This window comes from Macaca fascicularis, chromosome 19 (assembly GCF_037993035.2).
Source record: "Macaca fascicularis isolate 582-1 chromosome 19, T2T-MFA8v1.1".
NCBI classification, from domain to species: Eukaryota; Metazoa; Chordata; class Mammalia; order Primates; family Cercopithecidae; genus Macaca; species Macaca fascicularis.
In genome coordinates this window covers 63374131-63389328 of record NC_088393.1, presented here as the reverse complement: position 1 = coordinate 63389328, position 15198 = coordinate 63374131, and the positions used below count along the sequence as shown (strand labels likewise).

At 58.3% G+C, this 15198-nt stretch overlaps 1 protein-coding gene and 1 pseudogene across 3 annotated transcripts in view; both read left to right on the top strand.

Moving 5' to 3' along the window:
- The window catches only part of SHISA7 (shisa family member 7), a 26834-nt gene extending 11636 nt beyond the window's left edge, over positions 1–15198 (top strand). For 2 of the 3 annotated variants that reach the window (XM_045380647.3, XM_065534941.2), the window contains exons 2-6: positions 767–1469; positions 2911–3065; positions 4863–4928; positions 6558–6707; positions 10366–15198. In XM_045380647.3, coding sequence (XP_045236582.2) covers positions 799–1469; positions 2911–3065; positions 4863–4928; positions 6558–6707; positions 10366–11006 — 1683 coding nt within the window. In that variant the 5' untranslated portion in view covers positions 767–798 and the 3' untranslated portion in view covers positions 11007–15198. The remainder of the gene's footprint in view (positions 1–766; positions 1470–2910; positions 3066–4862; positions 4929–6557; positions 6708–10365) is intronic. The other variant, XM_045380648.3, reaches the window with a different exon arrangement.
- LOC102132885 (uncharacterized) lies at positions 10465–15198 on the top strand (annotated as a pseudogene).

Here is a 15198-nt window from a genome sequence, read left to right as displayed (position 1 = left end):
CCCACAGTGCTCAGGACAGGCTCTCACCACAAAGCAGCATGGGTCCCCGAATGTCAGTGCTGATAAACCGTGCACTGCCTCTTCCCACTTGCCTGGTCTATAAACTCAAATTCTCAACTTCTCTCTCTCCTCCTCCCTCCCTCTCCTCCCCCTTCTCCTCCTCCCCTTCTTTTCTCCCTCCTTCCTCTTCTCCCTGACTCCTCCTTTCCCACCCACCCCTCATCTGTCTCCCTTCCTTCCCTCCCCGGCCCCCACTCCCCTCGACACCCTCCCTTCCCCTCCCCTCCCTTCCCTTCCCCTCGCCACCCTCCCCTCTCCTCCCCGCGCCTCCCTTCGGCTGCCTCCCCTGCCCTCTCCTCTTCTCCGCCCCCGTTTCTTCTCCTTACATCGCGCCTCGCCTCGCTTCTCGTCCTAATGTCTGCACACCCCTCTGGTGTCTGTCGACCCTCCCAATCGCTTCTCCCGCATTCATCTCTCGCCTGATCCCGGTTCTGTCCGCCCATGCTCATTTCTCTCCCCCAGCCGTGCCCAGGCGCGTTTCCATTGCTCTCCCATTGTCGCCCACCGCGCGTGGGGCGGCCAACTTGGGCCCACGCAGCTCAGCTCCCTCCGCCCTTCCTGCCTCCTGGAGCCTGTTGCTCCCCACACTCCGCCGGCCCCCGCCCGCCCTCCCCAGCCTCTCTGCCCACCCATCTCCACGCTTCTCACCCTCTGACCGGCTCTCTCCCGCCCAGCGCTCCAACCTCTGCTCTCGTTCTCCCCGCAGCCTGGCGGCCCGGTGCGACCCCTGCACGCCCCATGCCGGCCCTCCTGCTCCTCGTACTCCTGGCCTCTAGCGCCGGCCAGGCCGGGGCGCGCCCGTCCAACGCCACGAGCGCCGAGTCCGCGGGCCCGCTGCCCGCCCTGCTGGCGCACCTGCGGCGCCTGACCGGGGCGCTGACGGGTGGCGGGGGCGCAGCGAGCCCGGGCGCCAACAGCACGAGGACCGGCCCCGCGAGCGGAGCGGGCGCGGCGGCCCGGGCGCCCCCTCCCGCCGAGCTCTGCCACGGCTACTACGATGTCATGGGCCAGTACGACGCCACCTTCAACTGCAGCACCGGCTCCTACCGCTTCTGCTGCGGCACCTGCCACTACCGCTTCTGCTGCGAGCACCGTCACATGCGCCTGGCGCAGGCCTCCTGCTCCAACTACGACACGCCGCGCTGGGCCACTACGCCGCCGCCGCTAGCCGGGGGCGCCGGGGGCGCTGGGGGTGCGGGCGGGGGGCCAGGGCCCGGCCAGGCCGGGTGGTTGGAAGGGGGCCGGACGGGGGGTGCCGGGGGCCGCGGGGGCGAGGGCCCCGGTGGCAGCACAGCCTACGTCGTGTGCGGGGTCATCAGCTTCGCCCTGGCCGTGGGAGTCGGCGCCAAAGTGGCCTTCAGCAAGGCGTCCCGTGCGCCCCGGGCGCACCGGGAGATCAACGTGCCCAGGTGCGTGTGCTCTGGGGCGGGAGGACTGCGAGCCTGGGGCGGGGCCCAGCAAGGGAGGTGGAGCCGTCCAAGGAGGAGGGGCTACAGGGATAGGGCGTCTTCAGAGACCCAGGTGGCTGCCTCCGGCGGAGCTGAAGGTGGGCAGGGGCTGAGAAAGCCGTGCCAGAGCCGACCCCGCTATTGCGGAGTGATGCAGGGAGCGGGAGAAGCTCAGGCTCTCATTCATCGACACATATTTCTTGAGTATCTTCTGTGGGCCAGGAGCTGGGGATACAGGAGTGAACAAAACAAGGTCTCTGCCATGGTGGAAAAGCCTAACTTCCAAATCCAAGTTCACGGCCCACAGGCTGTGTGACAGTGGACGGGTTACTTAACCTCTCTGTGCCTCAGTTTCCCGTCCGCACAATGAGACTAATCATCGTCCCCATCTATTCCGATTGTAATTAACTGAGTTGATTCGTGCAGAGTCCTGGCACACCGTAAGTGCTCATTAAATATCAGCGGCCCAGTCCGTAAGCAGGCAAATGCATGTGCTGTATAATTTTAGATGACTGCTGTGAAGAAAATCAGCGGAAAGTGTGGAGGGAGGGGGCGCTGGATTAGAGGAAGGGATCCGAAAAGGCCTCTGAGCAGAGACCCAAAGGGAGGGAGCGAGCCACGCAGGGATCTGTGGGCGAAAGGTTTGGGGCAGGGGAACTGCGTGCAAAGGCCCTCGGTGGCCTTCAGGGCAGGGAAGTGCCCGTGCAGCTGGGGGCGGTGGGCAGCAGGAGGTGAGGAGAAGCAGGTGGGCCCGGGTTTATTCTAAGTGTGATGGGGCCACTGCAGGGTCCTGAGCTCAGGCGTGATGCCATCTGTCCATTTTAAAATTATGCGAGCTGCGCGTGAGACTGGGTTGTACGGGGCTAGGGTGGGACGGGGGAGACCCGTGAAGGGGCTGTTGCAATGATCCAGGCGAGAGATTTCAGAGGTGGTGAGTAGTGGTCCGATTTGGGATATGTTTTGGAGGTTCGATCCGTAGGATTACTGAAAGGGATGAAGTGGGGGGAAAAAAGAAGAGTCAAGGTGATTTAATGTTTGAGGTCCGCATCACTGGGAAAATGGAGCACCCTTTGTTGCCATGGGGAAGGCTGCAAAAGGAACGGGAATGGGGTCCCAGATTCAGGGTGGGGTGAGCCCACAGGGAAGTGAGAGGGACCACAGAAGGGGTGGGGTCCACACGAGTTAAGGCAGCAGCGCTTCAAGCAAGAAGCGTGGCCCGAGAAAGGGGGTCGTTCGAGGGGGCGTGGCTAACGAGAAACGGGAGTGGCCAATGGCGAAAAAAGCAGGCTGAGTGACAGGTTACCCAAGGGAGAGAGCAGGGAGCGGAACGAAGCCTGGGCGCTCCCTGTACCCCTACCGCCCCCAGACCCCAGGCCGCTGACCACCTCTCTGCCACCTTTAGAGCTCTGGTGGACATTCTGAGACATCAGGCGGGGCCTGGGACCCGCCCGGACCGGGCCCGAAGCAGCTCCCTGACCCCGGGGATCGGCGGTCCCGACAGCATGCCCCCCAGGACCCCCAAGAACCTCTACAACACCGTGAAGACCCCCAACCTCGGTGAGTGGAACGTGGGATCCGGCGCAGCCTCCGTCTCTGGCCACGCCCCCTCATCCTGTAGCCCCGCCCTCCATGGCGGCTCCACCCCCATCACCCCGGACCCGCCCTCACCCCTCTACGCCCGCCTGGCACCGCCGAGTCCTGCGAAAGGCGGACGGGGGCTGGGAACTCCGTAGAGACCCAGACCACCTCCTTGCCCTCCTGTGCGCTCCAGTGGGTGGGCTCCATGGGCACCTTGGTGATGTAGGTTTAGACTTTCTCAAGCCCCTGCGCTCAGTGTCAGACCACCCGACAGCCAACAACACACAAGGGCTCAACTACCAAATTCGAATTTGTCAAGAGCCAGACCGACTGGGTTTGAATCCTGACTCTGCCACTGTGTGACCCGGGTCAAGTGACTTCACCTCTGTGGGCCTCAGTTTCTCCATCCGTAAAATGAGAAGCATGACAGTACTCACTTGATGGGGTTATTGTGAAGAGCAAATGAATTGGTGACACAGGTGTTTAGAATAATGTGTAACACAGGCAAAAATACCATGTTAAGGGTGGGCTATTGCTGTTGTTAAATATATATAATTATATCTTTAAAATAGGATATATCATATTTAATATATATTACTTAAATATGATCTATATCATTATAATTTATGATGAGTGCATCAGTGGAGAAGTCCAAGGAGCTGTCAGGGGGACTGAGAAGATGTGGTCTGGTTCGGGGGCAGGAGGGCTTCTCTGAGGAAGAGGTATTTGAGCAAAGGCCTGGAGGAGGAGAGGAGTTACTGGGGCTGGGAAGCTCTGAGTAGCAGAGCTTGTGAGGTGGCCAGACTTGAGGACAGGGAGAGGGTGGTTGGTGACCTCCAAGAAGGCCTTGAGTGCCAGCCTGAGCTAAGGAGCTCTGCCTCTGTCCTGAGGGTGATGGAGAGCTGCAGAGGAGTTCGAGCAGAGGAGCAACACAGTCAGCAGTGGGTGGAAGAACTGGTCCTCTGGAACCCATGCGAAGGGGAGAGATGAGAGGAAAGAGGCCCAGGAGGAGGCTGGGATGATGGTCCAGGCAGCCAGAGGACGAGGACGGAGCTGGGGTCAGGGGTGGAGAGGAGAAGAGACATTTGAGCTGGATCTTGAGGCAGATGGGAAGAAGGGCTTCAAGGCAGTGAGAACAGCATGGTGGCATGTGCAAAGGCCCTGTGGCAGGACCACACTGGGCTCACTAGAAAGAGCAATGTGGCTTGAGGGAAGGGATGGGAGATGGGGCTGCAGACATCCAGTGGGTCCAGGTTTTGAAGCCTCAAACACCATTCCTGGGTTCAACTTTGTCCCGTGGGTGATGGCGAGCCATGGGAAGGCTCTTGAGCAGTGGAAGGGCAGTTACTTCGGTGAGGCTGATCATGGAGATGGATGGGCTGGATGGCCAGAGGCTGCTCTGGCAATCCAGGAGGGAGAGGACAGATCAGGGCAGAGATTCAGATATCAAGAGGAACCAAGAGGACATGGGTGGGAGGTGAAGAGAGGTAGCAAGGTGACCCCCTCAGATCTCTAGCCTGGGCACCAGGGAGGGGGGTGCTAGGAGCTTGGGACAGACCACTTACCCATCCCTGAGCCTATGCCCACTCTTTCCACCTTCAAGACCCCCAGCCTCAGTTCATGTGGCCAATGGCATGGGTTGATCTGTGGAGCTCTAACGAGGTCCTGCATGTGGGGCCAACCTTGGGGCCAGAGTCCTTCCCAGAGATCAGGGCCGCGGTGCCAGCTGGGGGTCAGCGATGGCAGTGACGTCACCTCCCTTCTCGGTCCCCCCAGATAATCTGCACCACAACTACCTGCACCTCAACGTCAACAGCCCCAAGCACCACGCCGCCACACTGGGTACGGATGAGGGGCTGGCTGCGGGAAAGAGCAGGGCTCCTTCCCTTCCCGCTTTGTGTTGGGCCAGCCATGCCAGGTGCCCAGTGTAGAGCAGGAGCGAGACCACTGTGAGCTCAGTCCTTATGGCGCTCATGGTCTGGCCAGGTCACCAAGTGAACCTGCCTCCTCGTGTGGACGCCAAAAGTGGCATCTCTCTCCCACATGGTTGAGGAGAAGGTGCATGGAGCCTGGGGCCAGGCACTCAGTGAATGCTGACAAATGCCTGGTGCCCCCTTCTCGGGGCCCTCTTCCCCAGCATCAAGCCTGTCTCCTGGAGAGGAGGGGGTGGGGTGAGAAGAGGGAGCTTGAACTGCTGGAATTATGATGGGCTACAATCTCAGATTTCTAACTGCCCAAAGAACTGCTGGGTCTGAGGGAGGAGGGGCTGGGGGCCTGGACTCCTGGGTCTGAGGGAGGAGGGGCTGGATGCCTGTTTTCCTGAGTCTGAGGGAGGAGGGAGCTGGGGCCTATACTCCTGGGTATGAGGTAGGAAGGGCTGGGAGCCTGGACTCCTGGGTCTTAGGGAGGAGGGGGCTGGGGTCTGGACGCCTGGGTCTGAGGGAGGAGGGGCTGGGCCTGGACTCCTGGGTCTGAGGGAGGAGGAGTTTAGGCCTGGATTCCCAGGTCTGAGGGAGGAGGGGCTGGGGGCCTGGACTCCTGGGTCTGAGGGAGGAGGGGCTGAGGCCAGGATTCTTGGGTCTGAGGGAGGAGGGGCTGGGGGCCTGGACTCCTGGGTCTTAGGGAGGAGGGGGCTGGGGTCTGGACGCCTGGGTCTGAGGGAGGAGGGGCTGGGCCTGGACTCCTGGGTCTGAGGGAGGAGGAGTTTAGGCCTGGATTCCCAGGTCTGAGGGAGGAGGGGCTGGGGGCCTGGACTCCTGGGTCTGAGGGAGGAGGGGTGGAAGTCTGGACTCTTGGGTCTGAGGGAGGAGTGACTGGGAGTCTGGACTCCTGGGTCTGAGGGAGGAGGGGCTGGGGGCCTGGACTCCTGGGTCTGAGGGAGGAGGGGCTGGGGGTCTGGACTCCCGGGTCTGAGGGAGGAGGGGCTGGGGGCCTGCACTCCTGGGTCTGAGGGAGGAGGGGCTGGGGGTCTGGACTCCCGGGTCTGAGGGAGGAGGGGCTGGGGGTCTGGACTCCTGGGTCTGAGGGAGGAGGGGCTGGGGGTCTGGACTCCTGGGATGAGGGAGGAGGGGCTGGGGGCCTGCACTCCTGGGTCTGAGGGAGGAGGGGCTGGGGGCCTGGACTCCTGGGTCTGAGGGAGGAGGGGCTGGGGGTCTGGACTCCCGGGTCTGAGGGAGGAGGGGCTGGGGGTCTGGACTCCCGGGTCTGATGGAGGAGAGGCTGGGGGCCTGCACTCCTGGGTCTGAGGGAGGAGGGGCTGGGGGTCTGGACTCCCGGGTCTGAGGGAGAAGGGGCTGAGGCCTGGATTCCTGGGTCTGAGGATGGAGGGGCTGGGGCTTGGACTCCTGGGTCTGAAGGAAGAGGGGTTGGGTTTCTGGACTCCTGTGTCTGATGGAGGAGGGGCTGGGAGCCTGGACTCCTGGGTCTGAGGGAGGAACCTGACTGACCCTGGCCCTGCCCCCTCTAACCCAGACTGGCGAGCCTTGCCGCCGCCCAGCCCCTCCTTGCACTACTCCACGCTGTCCTGCTCTCGGTCCTTCCACAACCTCTCGCATCTGCCCCCGTCCTACGAGGCTGCTGTGAAGTCCGAGCTGAACCGCTACTCCTCCCTCAAGAGACTGGGTGAGTCCTAGCAAGGGCAGCGGGCGGTGACGGGGAGGGGCGGGGCCAGATTCTGGGTTCAGGACCATGGACAGTGGCCCAAGCGCCTTCCAGTGCTTTAGATTCTCTCCCAGGTTTTACTAACCAAGTTCGTTCTAGAATTACCTGATGTACTTTTGTATCAGAATCACTTCTGGTTTGCTTCTTTTAAGTGCAACCTTCTGGTCTCCCCTCCCAGGACTTATTATTGTATTAATCAGGACTTGGACTTGCAATTAATAGAAATACAACTTAAGTTGCCGGGCGCGGTGGCTCAAGCCTGTAATCCCAGCACTTTGGGAGGCCGAGACGGGCGGATCACGAGGTCAGGAGATCGAGACCATCCTGGCTAACACAGTGAAACCCCGTCTCTACTAAAAATACAAAAACTTAGCCGGGCGAGGTGGCAGGCGCCTGTAGTCCCAGGTACTCGGGAGGCTGAGGCAGGAGAATGGCGTAAACCCGGGAGGCGGAACTTGCAGTGAGCTGAGATCCGGCCACTGCACTCCAGCCTGGGTGACAGAGCGAGACTCCGTCTCAGAAAAAAAAAAATAAAAAAAATAAAAAAAAAAAAAAAGAAATACAACTTAAGTTAAAGGAAAAAAAATACGTTGACTTGATCATGGAAAGTCTACAGGTCACCAGATTGCAATGTAGCCGCTGTGGGGGCCCAAGAGCTGTCTCTTAGCTCTCTACGCAACCGGCGGGCCTCATTTTCAGACAGTCTCCCCTTGTGGTGGAGACGATCGCCCTGCAGATGTTCAGGCTGCCGTTCTACCAGCTCAGGGACCCTGGCAGAAAAGAGTCTCTGGCAACAATTCTGGCAAAAAATCCCAGGCCTGGATGCCACTGGTGCAAGTTGGGCCACATGCCCATCCCCGAACCCATTCCTGCGACTCTCAAGGACATTTTGCAGTCTGTGGCCCATCTCTGGCAGTGGAGCAGCCTTCAAACCTCTTAAAATGAGAGCCTCACTAGGAAACACTTGTTCTTCTTTGTTACCATTATGTTTTCAAGACAGGGTCTCACTCTGTCACCCAGCCTGGAATGTAGTGGCATGATCATAGCTCACTGCAGCCTCTACCTCCCCAGGCTCAAGCGTGATCCTTCCGTGTCAGCCTCCCGGGTAGCTGGAACTAAGAGCTTGTGCTGCCATGCCTGGTTAATTTTTGTATTTTTTGTGGAGACGGGGTTTCACTGTGTTGCCCAGGCTGGCCTCAAACTCCTGGGCTCAAGCAAGCCACCCACCTCAGCCTCTCAAAGTGCTGAGATTACAGGCATGAGCCACCATACCCAGCCAGAAACTTTTTTTTTTTTTTTTTTTTTTTTGAGACAGAGTCTCGCTCTGTCGCTCAGGCTGGAGTGCAGTCGCATGATCTCGGCTCACTGCAACCTCCACCTCCTGAGTTCAAGTGATTCTCCTGCCTTAGCCTCCTGAGTATCTGGGATTACAGGTGCATGCCACCACGTCTGGCTAATTTTTGTATTTTTAGTAGAGATGGGGTTTCACCATGTTAGTGAGGCTGCTCTCAAAGTCCTAACCTTGTGATCCACCTGCCTCGCCTCCCAAAGTGCTGGGATTACAGGCGTGAGCCACTGTGCCCAGCGTTTTTTGTTTTGTTTCATTTGGTTTGTTTTTTTTGAGATGGAGTTTCACTCTTGTTGCCCAGGCTGGAGTGCAATGGCACCATCTCAGCTCACTGCAACCTCTGCCTCCTGGATTCAAGTGATTCTCCTGCCTCAGTCTCCAAAGTAGCTGGGATTACAGGCATGCGCCACCACTCCCAGCTAATTTTTGTATTTTTAATAGAGACGGGGTTTCACCATGTTGGCCAGGCTGGTCTTGAACTCCTGACCTCAGATGACCCACCTGCCTCAGCTTCCCTAAGTGCTGGGATTACAGGCGTAAGCCACCGTGCTTGGCCCAGAAACGATTTTCATATTGTGACCCGTGAGACACACACACACATATATGTATATATTTTTAATTACAGGAAAGCTTTGAAATTTTTTATTACAAACATTTGCAAACATATATGCAAGTAGAGAAAATTACAAAATGAGCCCCAGGTTCCCATCACTCAGCCTTAATAATTAGCCACATTTTGTTAATCTATACTCCCTCCACCCCACTTTTTGGTGGATTCTTTTTGTTTGTTTGTTTGTTTGTTTGTTTTAAGAGACAAGATCTCACTCTTTTGCCCAGGCTGGAGTGCAGGGGTGCAGTCATGGCTCACTGCAGGCTCTACTTTCTGGACTCAGGCAATCCTCTGACGTCAGCCTCCCAAGTAACTGGGACTACAGGCATGAGCCACCATGCTTTAGCTAATTTTTTTTTTTTTTTTTTTTTTTTGAGACGGAGTCTCGCTCTATCGCCTAAGCTGGAGTGCAGTGGCCAGATCTCGGCTCACTGCAAGCTCCACCTCCCCGGTTTATGCCATTCTCCTGCCTCAGCCTCCCAAGTAGCTGGGACTACAGGTGCCCGCCACCTCGCCCGGCTAGTTTTTTTTGTATTTTTTAGTAGAGATGGGGTTTCACCATGTTAACCAGTATGGTCTCGATCTCCTGACCTCGTGATCCGCCCATCTCGGCCTCCCAAAGTGCTGGAATTACAGGCTTGAGCCACCCCACCTGGCCTAGCTAATTTTTTTTTTTTTTTTTTTGTAGAGATGGGAGTCTCACTATATTGCCCAGGTTGGTCCTGAACTCCTGGGCTCAAGAGACCCTCCTGTTCAATCACCCAAAGTGCTGGGATTACAGGAGTGAGCCACCTTGCCTGACCTTGGTGGATTCTTTTAAACTAAATCTCATCCTTTAATATTTCAATCACACACACGCGTCTGAAGTAAGAATTTCATGAACCATCACTTACCTCCGATTCCCTTATTACATAAACACTTTCTGATAGTTTTCTCTTTTTTTTTTTTTTTTTTTTTTTTTTTGAGACGGAGTCTCGCTCTGTCGCCCAGGCTGGAGTGCAGTGGCTGGATCTCAGCTCACTGCAAGCTCTGCCTCCCAGGTTCACGCCATTCTCCTGCCTCAGCCTCCCGAGTAGCTGGGACTACAGGCGCCCGCCACCTCACCCGGCTAGGTTTTTTTTTTGTGTGTGTATTTTTTAGTAGAGACGGGGTTTCACCGTGTTAGCCAGGATGGTCTCGATCTCCTGACCTCGTGATCCGCCCGTCTCGGCCTCCCAAAGTGCTGGGATTACAGGCTTGAGCCACCGCGCCCGGCCCCTAGTTTTCTCTTCTGGTCTATTTGATTTCATTTTTCAAAATGCTGCTCCCTACCCGCAAAATCAACTTCACAGCGTAACAGGTCACAACTCCAAGTGTGAGTCACATTGCCCCAGGATGAGAGGGGATCAGTGGTCCCCCAAAAGCAAGAGTTGGATTGGGTTCTACTCCCAAAAAGGGATACGCAGAGGCAAGGGAGAAGAGGAGGAAGTCCTCCACATCTACTGACCCAGCATTGTGAGCTGGGCCTGGGAATCTGCATTTTGGCCACACAGCTAACCTGATGCCCGGGATCCTTGTGGGGCGACAGACCTGCATGGGAGCGGGGTGTGAGGAGGTGGGAGGGGGAGGGCTCTGGATGCGCAGGGGACCCACCGCTGTGGCTTTTCCCCCTCTCCCCGCAGCCGAGAAGGATCTGGACGAGGCCTACCTGAAGCGCCGGCCCGTGGAGTTGCCCCGCGGCACGCTGCCCCTGCACGCGCTGCGGCGGCCGGGCACCGGGGGCGGCTACCGCATGGAGGCCTGGGGCGGCCCCGAGGAGCTGGGCCTGGCGCCCGCGCCCAACCCCCGGAGGGTCATGTCCCAGGAGCACCTGCTGGGCGATGGCGGCCGTTCGCGCTACGAGTTCACGCTGCCGCGGGCGCGCCTCGTGTCGCAGGAACACCTGCTGCTGTCCTCGCCCGAGGCCCTGCGCCAGAGTCGCGAGCACCTGCTGTCGCCCCCGCGCAGCCCCGCGCTGCCCCCCGACCCCACCGCCCGGGCCAGCCTGGCCGCCTCGCACTCCAACCTGCTGCTGGGGCCCGGGGGGCCCCCCACACCGCTGCGCGGGCTGCCGCCGCCGTCCAGCCTGCACGCCCACCACCACCACGCCCTGCACGGCTCGCCGCAGCCCGCCTGGATGTCCGACGCCGGCGGGGGCGGGGGCACGCTGGCCCGCAGGCCGCCCTTCCAGCGCCAGGGCACGCTGGAGCAGCTGCAGTTCATCCCGGGCCACCACCTGCCCCAGCACCTGCGCACGGCCAGCAAGAACGAGGTGACTGTCTGAGGCCAGGGCCGGGGCTGGGGGGCTGCGGCCTCCCGGGCCCCCCGTCCCAGCCGGGATCCCCCGACACAGGCGCACACACGCCAGGGGCCTGGGGCCCAGATCAGCCCTTGGACAGGAGTCAAAGCCTCCTTCCGGGATGTCCTGGCAGACAAGATTCCTCCTCCTATTAGGTCACTGCTTGAGCCAAGGCCTCCTTCCCATGATGTCATCCCAGAGGAAGAGGCTGGCCCATGACGTCATCGCTAGCAAAAATGTCTGTGTTCTGTGATGTCATCACAGGGACAAAGCCTCCTTCCCATGAGGTCATCCCAGAGGAAGAGGCCGGCCGGTGAGGTCCTCGCTGGAGGCCATGTCCATGTTCTATGGTGTCCTCAGAGGCTTCCTTCTTGTGGTGTAATAACAGAGATGATGCCTTGCCCCATGGCATTCAATCCTGTGGTGTCACTGCAGAGACAATCTCACCTCTAACTCCAAGGCCTCTTTTGGCATCATCGCCGTGGGGAAGAGATTTTCTCCCTGTGTCTTTGCAGCGGAGAAGATGCCTGTGTCCTATGATGTCATCGTTACGGACAAAGCCATCTTCCTGGGACACGTCGCAGGGGAAAATGCCTCACCAATGTGTCCTCACTAGACCTAAGGTCTCCTTTTCACCACGTCATCACAGGGACCCCGCCTCCTTCCTGTGATGCCATCACCAGAGAAGGTGCCTTGCCCTATGACGTCATCAGAGGGACCGTGCCTCTTCCTGTGATGTCATCACCAGAGATGACCACCCACTCTGGGACCTCTCCAGGAGCAGGCCCCTTCTGCACTGTCGCCCAGAGGCTACGTGCTCTGAGATGGCACGAGGAGAGGCCTCCATTGCTGCCACCATGTTGTAGAAGGCAGGGCAGGCCCAGAGTCCAGGACAACCCCAGGGAAGATGCCAGGGAGCAGAGAGGAGCCCTGTCCTGAGATGTTGTCTAAAGGAAGCATCGCTGGGGAGCTGCCCATGTGGAGGGCCTCCTCCAGAAATGATGGTCTGTGTAGGCTGTTGGCAGTGAACCCCCTACCCCAGTGCTGTGATGGCATCACCAGAGCTTCCTCCTCAGAGGCACTGCCCACTCTGGGAGGCCATCGGTATTGATGGTGTCACCAGAGTTACTGCCTTGTCCAACCGTGACTTAGCTTGGTTGCTCCCTCCCCAAACCCAAGGGACATGCCCAGCAGGATCTCTGCTAGACCCTCTAAGAGGAAATGGGGCTTTGGATCCCATACCTGTGCTATGACTCCTGGGAGACAGAACCACCAGATGCCCTTCTGCTCCCAGGAGGCCACTCTGGATCACCAGGATCCTGGAGTCCTGGCACTCATAGGTGTCCTATAGCCTGGCCTCACTCTTCTTTCTGCCATATCTAGAGACAATCGCCTCTGTCAACAAAGTCCTAGCCTTCTACTGGGGGGAGGTGCTTGAGGTACACCTACTCTTGCCCTCACTGACACTGTCAGCACCACACAATACCCGCCACTCATGATGGCACTGCACCCGGGGTCAAGTGTTACCCATGTCTGAGGATGGAATCCTTTCCCAGGATTCCCTATGACCCCCAACTATGGTAACATCTTCTTCCAGGATTTACCATGACTAATGGTGTCACTATCTCCCAAGACTCTCCATAGCCAACGGTGTCACCACCCTCCATGATTCCTCACAACCACGGTGTCATCATCTTTCAGGAGCCACCACAGCTGACGATGTCATTCATTTCCTAGATCCCACCATGACCAATGATGACATTACCTTCCAGAATCCACTATGCCTGACACAGACATCCTCTACTGAAATCCACTAGGACTGATGATGCCACCATATCCCATAATCCCTCATGATTTTGGTGTCATCACCTCCCACGACAGAACCATGGTGTCATCCTCCCAGGATCCACTTCAACCATGGTGTCATCATATCCCAGAATTCATTACACCTAAGAGTGTCATGATGTCATCACCTGCCAGATCCACTTTAACCGTGTGTCTTCATGTCCCAGGAGTCACCATAGCTATTATCAGTTCTCAGGATCCACTCCAACCATGATGTTATTATCTCCCAGGATCCATGAGATCCAATGCTGTCACCACCCACTAGGATCCACTTCAACCCTGGTGTCATCGTCTCCCAGGATCCATGAGGTCCAGTGCTGTCACCACCCACTAGGATCCACCATAACCCTGGCGTCATCATCTCCTGTGATCCATGAGATCCAACGTTGTCACCACCCACTAGGATCCACCATAACCCTGGTGTCATCTCCCAGGATCCATGAGGTCCAATGTTGTCACCATCCACTAGGATCCACCATAACCCTGGTGCCATCATCTCCTGTGATCCATGAGATCCAGTGCTGTCACCACCCACTAGGATCCACCATAACTCTGGTGTCATCCCAGAGTCCACTGCAACCATGTGCCATCACCCCCCAAGAGCCATCATCTTAGGAGCCAAGTACCATGACAGGCTGTATTTCAGTTGTCCTCTGGGGCCGCATGGTACTTACAGTAGTTCACTTAAGGGGAACCAGCATAACAGGCCATATTCCCGTTTCCACAAAAAGGACAGGGGTGGGGCCAGCTGCCCCCCTCTGATAACTTCACCCCCACTCTGGCCCTCCTTATGTCACTGCCTCACTCCTGACTGAGGATGTTGCCTGGATCAACCCCACCACAGATGTGGCCTCAGCCAACCTCACCTTACCCCCGGTGAGGCACCCAGGCCCCTCCTGAGAGCAGCGCTGCCCCTCACCCAGCCATCTGACTGGTGACAGGGTCAACCCAGAAACCTCTCATCATCACCAGAGGGGAAGCATTTCAACCCTCAGGTGACACCACTGCCCCCTGCCCAGTCCCTGTCACTGGGGCCCCTACCAGGATCAGCTCTCTGCTGGCCCCGGCCAAATTCTCCTCAGATATCCCCGACCCCCGCAGGATGGGCCAAAGCTGGTGACCAACCTGGGGCCTTCAGGGCTGTCTTCTGCTGGCCACATCCTGCAGCAGGGACGCTGGAGAGCAACGGTCCCTGCCAGCACATCTGCAGGGGCCAGGGGTGCTCCTTCACCTCCCTCCCTAACACCCTAACACCGGGGGAGCCTCCAGGGGCGGCAGGAAGTCCCCAGCACCCACTGCACAATCTGCCCTCAATTCTCTTTGTACATAGCCATGTTGCGGGGGCGGCCATTCCCCCACTCTTAAAGGGCTACACGCCCCTCCCCCAGCCCCTAGGGCAAGGTGGGGGGGGTCTCTTCTTCCTCCCCTGGGCCGTCCCCCTCCCTCTTATGTCTCCCCGCAAACACTGGCACCTCACCCTCCTTCTTGTCAGGAGCTTGGGGCAGAGAGCTAGCCCTTGGCTCACACCACAGCGAGGAAACAGCACACTGAGGAAACGGGGCGGTTACCCAAATCTACCTAGGCCCTGGTGCCAGTTCTTCAACCCCACAGCTTCTAGCTGCTCTGAGGAGCTTCTCCCATCCCTTCCGGGGCCTCCCCAGCCCGACACCGCTCAGGCCGACTGTGACTTCCCCAGAAAGGAGCCAGCTTGAGCGCCCACCCCCTCGCAGCCCCCACCCAGTCCCCTCCCCTCTGCTCCACACCTCCGTGGAACACTCAGCTTTCTCCAGCCGCCAGGATTTGGGGGTTCGGGCCTTTCAGCTTTTGTATCCCCCTCCACTAGCTCTAGGCCAGCCTGGATTCCAGGAATCCCGCCCCCAGCCCTGTCCCCATTCAGGTGGCACAGGCTGCCTGACCCTGGGGCCTTGATCTGACCTCAAATAAGCCATAGAGGGGAGAAGTCTTGAGGGGTGGGAGCCGGTGTGTACTGACAATTCCCTTCCACGTGTCCTGAGCTGGGACCTTGTCATCTGCCCCAACACATGCAAATGCACACAAATCCATGCATACACAAGCACGCACAAACACGCGCACACACACACACAGGCATCTCCCTTTCTGGCTGGGGGAGCATGGGAGGGGGCGGTTCACAGGGAGAAGATAAATAGTTCCACACCTGAAGACCCTCCAACAGCTTCTGCCTCCCTCCTCCTCCCTTCCTTTCTCCACTCCCCTCTCCAACACTGGCCCCTTCCCCAAACTGATTCCCTGGTGAGGAAAGCCAGAGGAGCTGTGACTTGGTATTTTTTGGAATAAATAGACATTTTCCTGA